The sequence below is a fragment of the Malurus melanocephalus genome, unplaced genomic scaffold (assembly GCF_030028575.1).
Source record: "Malurus melanocephalus ecotype Western Australia unplaced genomic scaffold, MMel_1.1 scaffold_434, whole genome shotgun sequence".
Lineage (NCBI taxonomy): Eukaryota > Metazoa > Chordata > Aves > Passeriformes > Maluridae > Malurus > Malurus melanocephalus.
Window position 1 is genome coordinate 182,437 of NW_026623666.1, and position 9,744 is coordinate 192,180.

The following is a 9,744-nucleotide window of genomic DNA, read 5'->3' on the forward strand; positions in this document are numbered from 1 at the left end:
GCAGATTTTTTCAAAAATAGACAGTTGTTTTGGTCTTTCCAAATTTTCAGTAGGTAACCATAGTGTTTTGAATTGAGTGCCCTAAAAACTTTGTGGCTCAGCCCAGAATGGATAGACACACTTGGGTTTAGGACAAACGACACCTCAAGTCAGCTGGTGCCTTTTTATGGCTTCAAAGTTCTCTGAGTGAATGCAACCACCACACTGCTTGAGAGGAATGTGAAAGGTAGATGGATATGATATGAATGTCCATCACTTCCCTTTGAGATCTACTGAAAACGGTTAMTTTGCCCTCAGACAGTTACCTCAAATATAATGAACCTTCCCTTGGAAGTGCCTTTTCTCTAAATAGTCAGTAGAGATGCAGATATATCTCTGTCTTTAAAATTCTGGAAGTGTCTTCTCTCTCCATGAATTGCATGGGGAATCAATGGCTATGTAAGCCAGGATGGATTTCTTAACCTTTCCCTCCCCTATTCTGACAGTTTTTGTACAGAGTGAAAGAATCGATCTAAGCAGATTGGATTTCAGACCATACTTTCTCTTTAGGGTATTTTAGTGTAATAGGTAATTAATCTGCTTTTTTTATGTAACTCCCTTTTGTTCCCCTTCTTTTCTGAGAGGGTGTAAAGACCAATGCAAGCGATATATCCTGTCATCAGTAACTGGAGATTGAGATGCTGAAAGCTTTAAAACCTTTAGCTACTGYTAAATGTGTAAACAATATCAGCTGKTTTTCATTCACTGATACAACTCATTGTTATGTGCTTTTGGATTTAAGAACACTTTTATTTGTATCTGCAAGACATTTTTATCATTGAAATACTACTAGGGGAGGAGATTAGACAGAAAATTATGCTCTTGTCATACAATTAGTTGGCAATATTTTAAAGCACCGACACATACGGTGCTAATAGTTACTGCCAGAATTCATACAAACATGCCTGAAAGTTAATGATGATGCAGGTACAGCGCAGTGTGACTTGTCATAAAGTGGCAAAGCATCAAGCATCAATCATTCACACAATGGACAATTTYAGTACGTGCTTAAGCCCATGAGTACTCAACAATTGTTATCATGGATTAGGCGGCACTTCAGGACCTTGAGATAGTTGTCGATTTTGTGGGAATCTCGGCGGAGGCAGTGCAGCAAGTTGTAAAAGGCAAAGAGTCTGGAGTCCTCATCAGCAAGCTGCAGGGATGGGAGTCCTTCCCATGGAGTATAAATGTCATTTCCAACCTCTCCAGAATGAACCTAGAGACACAAAGTGATACTAACAGTAAATTATAGTGTACCTGACTGGATGTAGAAGGCAGCATTTAAAATGCTGGCATTGAAGAATGCTAGTTGTGAGTGTATGGCTTGCAATGTGCTTTCTGTTGTGGCTCATCCTGTTCTGTACAATGTTCTACATCCTCATTCAGATTTTGAATGAATTTGTCAGATTTTTGAGTTTATTTCCCTAAAACATGTAAAAAGCATAACTGTCTCAGTGGTGYTTTAAGAGAAGTACTGTGTTAYCAATGACCAGGGGAACCTGACTTTSCAGAGAAATCAAACCTTCCTTCATACATGGACTCCTCAGGGTCATCTCTCTTTGGTTCCCTCTGCATTCAAAACTTTGCTAACACTTGCTCTTAGAAGTTGTTTGTGTGCACCAAACTGATTTGTCTCAGGCCTTATCAGACAAATCTCTCAATAATACATATTCAGAAGTAGTAGACTTCAGATTCCATTAAAAAAAAGCCGAGTGATACAATGACTTCTAATGTTAGAAAGATGCAGGAACTCATGTAGGGAGTTAGCATCTGAGGTGAAGACTGGTTTAGATCTCTTTGTTTGAAGACAGTCATAAAACTTGTATCATCACAAAAATCTACCTTTCCTGGCAGGAAAGGTGCCTGTAGGTGCTTGTGCATCATCCTTATTTCTCACCAGCTGTGCTTTGTAAAGACACATARGAGAGTATCTGTGGAGCTGCTATCCTTTGGTTTAAGCAAAAGGCAAAAAAAATAGGCCTGCTGTGACTCAAAAATGTAATTGGACACTAATRAATGTGCCAGTCTTATCTCTGTCTGTAAATAATGTGAATGAGAAGGTGGTGACAGGGCAACTGGAGCAGTACCTGACTTCTTACTCTTATCTTGGACCCTCACCTGCACCCTTTTTACACACAGATATGTGACAGAGATGTATTTGATGACACTGATAAATGTATTTGTAGCCTGGATGGTAYAGGGTTTCTGAGCCAAGAGACATCTAACTGAAAGAGAGAGAGAGACCCTGAGTGATCTCGTGGATACAGTGATGGTGGCACTCTTCACGCTGTTCAACTTCTCAGCAGCAAAAAGTCAGAACCTCTTGTCAACATTTAACTCACTGGCAGAGTGATAAATGCAGTGACTAAGAGAGGCCCCTTTAAAAATAAACAAGCTAGAGCTGTTTTTATCCAGAAAGCCTTCAATCAATTACTGATAACAAGAGCTATTCAAGCATGGGTTTCTTCAGACAACAGCTTTGTTGTCTAAGCTTACAAATGTAAGGGGAACAAAGTCSGACACAGAGTCCAGAGGAACCAGTGTGGTGTGCAAAGAGAAATTAAAAATATCAGGATCACTGATGTATGCCACATCTTTGCAATAACTCAGACTCCCAGAGCTGTTTTAAAAACCTGTTTCCAAAAACTATGCATAATACCTGTATSTACACAGATCCATATAAATATGCTAAAACATATATATATAAGTTTGTGCATATGGAAAAATGGAGATGCAGCCTTAAAGAATCAGGATTGCAAATTGAAGATACTCAAAGATAGAATGACCATAGCCAGTTCTGATGATTACACCTTCCCCTAAAGCAGGACTGGGAGTATGATGGATTATTCYATGACAATCACGTCACATTGTCTCTTTAGAAACTGCAAGATAGCAGAAAAAAAGAAAGCTGAAAGAAGAAAGCTGTAAAGTCCTCAGACTCAACAATTTTGTCTCCATTTTTTAATCTTCACATCTGCTGTTTTCTTTCATATTCCAGGTTGGGRGAGCCTATCACTATATGTGTCTTGCTTAAGGCAATAGGCTGGAAGGATGTTAAGGACCCAATACTTACCCGCCCAACTATTTTCTCCATTCCTTCTAGAAGCCGCTTGTTTTGTTCTTCAATCTCCACAGCCTTCCAGAGAATGGTTTCTGGAGCTTCTTTGATTCTTTGTACTTCAGAAGCCAGATGGACCAGGGGATCATTCCAGGAGCGCAGAACCCCCAGGATTAAATTCAGCAGGTCTTCATGCTGCTCATCCATAGCAAGGAAAGGCAGTTAAAAGAAGAAAGCTGAATTCTGGTAACATTAGAAGACATTTAGAGCACTGTCCTCAGACATTGTGATTTAAGAACTTATTCCAGGACCTATCACTAAATGTGGTCTATAGCACTGTCTTAGATGCCTGTGTGCAATTGCATTATTGAAGTTTGTCATTGGTGTCATCATGTTCTACAATATTTGCACAAGCAGTATTGCAGTGGAAAATATAATTGATTACTCTCAATATTAAAAACTATGAAGCACAACTACGTCTCATGTTTGTGAAAAAAAAAAACAACAGAACTCTGTTTTTTGATTAACGTTTTAAACTCCAATGTTGGTTGTTTTTGTTTTTTTGTTTTTTGTTTTTTTTTTGTAAGTTTAGTACTGATTGGAAGGTGCATGTTATGGTAAACCACTAAATAGCTTTTTTGCTTCTACACAACTCATCTGTCCTCCTCTTTGAACAACAGTGCTTCCAGCAGTAACTTTCTGGTTTTGAAAATTGTCCTTTCTTATGGCAGCAGGAATCCATAAAGCTTGTGGTTAAGGTAGTGGTAGTGTTAAACCTTTTCTTCTTTGCTAGAGGCACAACCCAGGGCTGTGAATACCATTGCTCCTAACAGTATTTCTGAAWGACACATTGAAAACTGGTGATACTGTGGGATTGCAAATATGCCACGGCACCATGAAACTGATAGAGATTTCACTATGGAACAGCCCTATTTATCCACCTCAGCTTAGTTTTTTCCAGAGACTTTTCAAATTGTGTCTGTGAGCATAGGCTGAACAAAATCATCTTCACTGAAGTTTATGATTTTAATAAATTATATATGGCTGTAGTGTGTTTCTCTTTACTGATATTCTGCAGATTTTTACAACAGTCTTTGGATGATGATGTGACCAYGTTTGCCTACTGGTAACAGCAAGAATATCTATTCAACTTTTTAGTAATATCAGGGTTTTGAATCACTGGAAAACTATTTACCTCTGTCTTCATACARYAATGYATTTTTATGTTTGCAAATATATTAWTTRTTTATAAGATATTTTAAGATAATGTTTAAGGGTTGTAGCATTCTTAGTACTGTACAAGCATGGTAACTAGCATTGTTCCATGAGGTAGTATTTTAATTGGAAATAACATGAAATGCTTAAATATATCATACAGGAAAAGGATGAAAGTCACTGGCAATTAAATATGCTGTATGGTTKGCAACTWAGTATCAGCAAATATTAAATCAGCTTTGTCTTTCTGGGGCTTTCCTCTTCCCATTTCTTTTATTCTGATTGAGCTGATGTCCCTCTCACTCTGGCTGCTGCCTCGCTGTTCCATAACCCTCCTTCCCTGCCTTCCTCTGCTGTCTTGCATTGAATGACATTGAAAATGGGACTCACATGAATCTGCTGAGCCTGCTCCTTATCTTCAGGAGTGGTTAAGGAGGCGGTGTGGCAGCCATTGACAGCTTTCGCAATGAAACCCCKGCCCTGGGCATAGCGTTCATCCTGCAGATCAGCACAGACAGGCATTATTGAAACAGAAAGGTAAGAGCTCCAGCTCAAACAATGTGTTAGATAATGCTTGTTCCATGGCTTTTATCACTGCTTTTATGCTGTAAAGGTAAAAAGTTTCTGGTGAGTCTCTAGAGTGGAAGTGGCACCCAGCAAATACAAACTTGTCCCACAGATAAGGAATGATGGGAAAATGGTATCTTTTAATAGAAATGCTGGGAATCTTAACAATGGTCAGGACTGGTCACCATTGGGACTATCACTGTCTGTGCAGCAATCATATTTTTGTTTACTTATTACATGTTAGCATATGTTTGTGATTAAAAAGTATTAAACTCAATTTTATATTTTCTTGCTCTCAGGAGAAGACCACTTACGAATTCGTTGAACATTTCCGAAGAGAGGAAGTGGATGTAGTGTGAAAGTTTAACTGCTCGGTCAAAAAGTTCCTCAAGGGADAGTTGGCAATTGACAGATCCATTGGGGCAGATTGGCAAAGAAGTCACTCCTTCCTTTGTCAGAAGCATGTTGGACACCAGAAGTACCACCAGCAACAAACCTGTTTGAGTTAAAACACAGCAAATTTGGCTCACACTGACTTGCAGGTACATTTAGGAGTGTCTGTCAGAGCCAGGTGCTGGGTGATTTGGGTTGTGCTGYCACACAGCTCAGAGTACCCGCTGATCTGGCTGCTGAAAGCAGTGGAGGAGGGACATCCTGTAATTCTTTCACCCTTTCTCCTCTCTGCCATCCTATTGGTATAGCAGAGCCTGTTACAGATTTTGAGGAGACAACCTGTGCTGTAGTGTACAATGTATTCAGAAGCCTCTATGTGTCTGCCTTTATAACATCATGATAAATAGAAAAAAAAAAAAAAAACCACCTTCTTCACAGTGCAAATAGAGATACATAATTATATTTGCACAGATATAATTATTTGGAAAATAGATTGGCCTTTTTTTTCTTTTTTTTTTCTTTGTTTTCCTTTTCCCTCCTCCTCCTCATCCCAGATTGAGGGATTTTCTCAATCCCTCAATCTTTTCTTATTTGCGAACGTTTGGAGTTAAAATTAATTTTTGTGGGAGGCTGCTTAGGTCACTGTTAAGATTATGATTGTCCTGGGAATTCCTTCAAAAGATTTCCAGCGGCTGTGCTTCTTTGCTTTTTGGAGATTGACCCTAAATTTCCTACATTTAAGAAATCAGTGATAGTTTTTCTTTTCTTCTGAACTTCTGAAACTGATATAGAGAACTTCTCATTATCTACAGCACAAACCCCCATCTGTTTAAAACTTTTAACTTAACAGAGTTTAATTTATTCAGTGAAATAAAATACAGCCAGAAAAATAATGGAAAATAATGAAAAGAAAATATTTGGTAAATGAATGTACTTGTTCTGAGACTTGTGGGAATTGACCTGTTACCTATATTGGTTCACTAGACTTATTTAAAATGCTAAATTAAAGTGTACTTCACAAATCAGCAAAACTATCCCTAATTATATCATGTGATAAGTTTTTTTCTGATTTTACATTCAAAAAAGGGGATTAACACAATCTTGAAGTAAACCTTCCTTCTCCCCCATGAGAAGCTGCACATTGCATTTAGGAAAATACTCCGAGGAACTGCTCTGTGAATATGAAAATCTAAGACTTGTGGGCTTGGAAAGTTGACTACCATTACGAAAACAATGATTTCAAAATTACTGCATCACCTCTAGACTTGTGAATAATGACTTCTAGTCATAGCCTTCTGAGTGGTGTAGCAAGAATTTCCAGGTTCAGACTTTCATGTGCAGGTGTCACATCCCTCCAGACAATTTTCTGTGACACCTCCCAATGCAAACATACTCTTAGAAAACAAAAGGAATCAAGCTCCCTTCTTCAGGTTTCAYCCTTTCTGGAAATCTAGGTGGCTGCAAGACCTCAGTTTTTAGAGCTGTTATATTTCAGTTGCTCCTAATTCATTCTAAACAGAAAAAAATATAAAAATTACCAGCAGGTGAATGTCAAAAGCCTTACCTTTCAGTGAAGCCCTGTTCATGCCCATGGTAGGCATCCTGTATGATGACTTGCTTTACCAGAAAGAAATCTCAATGGTTTGCTGTTATTCTCTGCACATTCCACTTTTATATACTCCATCCACGGTCCATTTTGCATACATTCAGCAGGTCTTGGAGTTTGCCTCGATAATTACAAACATCAAATTGCCTTTCTTCCACATTCATATTCAGTATTTTTGGTTCTTTTTTTTTTTTTTTTTTTTTTTTTTTTTTTTTTTTTTTTAGTGTAACTGTGAGAGGGAATTTCATTAGTAAGTTGAGCTGTGGGATCCCAAGTATGATTGAATGAAGAAAGGGCCAATATTTTGCCCTGAATGAGGTGAAAATGCCATTGATCCTAGAAATCTCCAGTTCTGCAACAGGTATTCTCAATGTTTCTAGTCTGCTGTTCCCACTCTCCACAACAGTCTTCTSATCCTTCCTTGTTTCTTCAGCCATCTAAGCTTGCTTTTGTTAAAATTCTGGCTATTTGTGGGAGGCAAAGAGTRGTTTACAATGTCCCATTGAGAGAAATAGGAAAAATTGTACTGAAATTTAAGGMGAGTACAAAGGACAGTCCCTGAAAAACAGACCACTCTCTGCAAAACTGTAGATATGACATTCCTGGTCAGTTAAAAAATATATTACACAGCAAAAATCTTGATGTAACTGGTCCTCATCTGAGAGATKTTGAGAGAAAAAGGTTAGTTTTTATACCAAAAAAAGTAATAATTTAGAACAATTGAAGAGGTATAAATTACATGTTTACTGCTTAATCTGAAATGTATCATGAATAAGTTAGCATTATTTAAAAAGAAGCAGCCTCTGCAAAACCATGAAATTATTTTCTATGCTTGAAAACCCTCTGCGTAAAAGATGGATATTTCCACCACATGCAAAACACGTGCTGTCGTCAGCAGTGAGGTTTGTTCTCAAATCTGATGCGTCTGTGGTAACCTGCAAACCAGCCCCAACAGGTTGTCCCTGTTTTCTTCTTGTGTGAGGCTCATCTGCATGAATATGTTAGCAAATAAATAACCTTTCATCTGTTTCTCAGGTCCATTTGCCCATGGAAAAGTTTTCCAAATTAGAGGGTCATCATGAATAAAGAATGCAATGTTAATGAATTTTCTTGCCTTTAGATGTCTTGTTCCATACCTTTGGAAYGGGTACACACACAGCCTGGAATCCTTCATGATTTCATAATTATGGGCATGATTCTTGAAGTAATGATGGACRAGGGAGAAGAAAGGTAAAGCCTTTAGGGAAGGCATTCCTTGAGAAACAAGATGTTTCAACAATAAACCGGAACTATTAACAGGTGGTCTACCTTTGTTAAGTCCTAGGATGTTTGCTAAAAAACTTTGTTCTGCTTAGAGGATGCATCTTGATTGGAATTGAAGTTCTGCTGAGTAAATGAAGCAGTTTGTTGTCCGCAGCAGGAAAAGTGGCAATATGATGAAGATAGTAATACTGGAATGGGGCCACAGAAAAAACTCTAGAATGGATGGTAGAAAAAGCTGTCTTCTAAATCGCAGTTGATATCTTATGATCTTGATTTAATTCAACTTTATTTGAAATCCTTYTCCAATAAGATTACAGGTGAGACTGAAAAATCCTGCTATCTTACATCATTAGAAGAGTCCTGTGAATTAGGTGGATGGACAGTTCCAACTCACTCRTTGCTCTTTCATTTACCAGTCCCCYTTTCTTGGCATTTTGAAGGTTTGGTAGTGGGGCCAAAAAAGGACACACAGTTAATTAATATTAGGGACTAGATAGCAAAGGCAGCAGGTAAACTCCCAARGCTGTCTAATCCATTTTTTGACAGGGAGGCCTCTCTGAGGCCTGACATCATCAGCTGAAGTCAATATCCTCATATGACTTATCTTGGAGAAGAACCTGTCTCTTGCTATGTAAATGTAGACAAGCACCTTAAATGTAGATCACAGGAGAGTGTTTTTTTTTTTAAACCATTCCATGATGTTTTAATTAAAGCATTCTGCCATAAAATAATGTACTTTAATTTYCCCTTGCACTTTYCATCCTCAAATACTCTGCAAACATRAATGGATTAAAATTGTCAGMAATTAAGRAACATAGGCAGGAGAGAAGACACTCTCTATAAAGTAGATAAGTATAAAGGTGAGGTTCTTTTACCAGGTATGAGAACTGACATAGAGGTTAAGAAGTTTGTGTCTGCACAGAAAATCTTAGGGGGAAAAGTAAAATAAAATAAAATGCTAGATTCTCAGATCTGCRATTTAGGTGAAGAACATAATTTCTTATTGTTACCAAAAAAGAGAAACAAAAGAGAGGAAACGCTAAAATAAACAGAAAGAAATAGATTAAAATATTAATTTTCTTTTATAAGTTAGGAATTTGGTTCTATTTAAAAGTTGAATAAAAACTTGAATGTAGCTGAAAATGCTTTTGAACGCCTTTTGAAAGTGACCTGGCTTTATATACTCCAAAGAGGTAGCATGGAACTTGGCATCCCATTGTCTCTGATTATTCTCTGTTCCATGGAAAGGAAGTTCATCTTAGCCCCCAACAGCCACTGAATTTTAACAATAGTTCAAGACAATGCTGTACAAAGCTGGACMATTATCAGCATTTAGGGAAAAGCCCCTGGAAAAACTTTGAGGAACTACAAAGCACAGCTATGATTGCCAGCATATTTCCATTTCCCTATGTATTTCCCTTCTGCCTTAAAAATATATACAAATAAATTACCACATTCCTTTTATCTTCAAGATCTTCCCTGGAAATAAAATAAGTAATAGCTATATTATTTACAGTGTAAACAATACACCAAAAGCAGGACTTACTATAGGCAGACTTTATTATATAGTTTTTAGCACATTATTCATGCTTCTTAGGCATTA

General features: G+C 37.6%; 1 protein-coding gene across 1 annotated transcript; it reads right to left on the reverse strand.

Annotated features, from left to right (window-relative positions):
• Nucleotides 1-775: 775 nt before the first annotated feature.
• PRL (prolactin) lies at nucleotides 776-5,379 on the reverse strand. The gene is made up of 4 exons (XM_057380055.1): nucleotides 5,194-5,379; nucleotides 4,703-4,810; nucleotides 3,113-3,292; nucleotides 776-1,255 (listed from the first exon to the last, which is right to left on the reverse strand). The coding sequence occupies exons 1-4, from the start codon at nucleotides 5,341-5,343 to the stop codon at nucleotides 1,064-1,066; spliced, it is 630 nt and encodes a 209-aa protein (XP_057236038.1). The 5' UTR covers nucleotides 5,344-5,379; the 3' UTR covers nucleotides 776-1,063.
• Nucleotides 5,380-9,744: the final 4,365 nt, after the last annotated feature.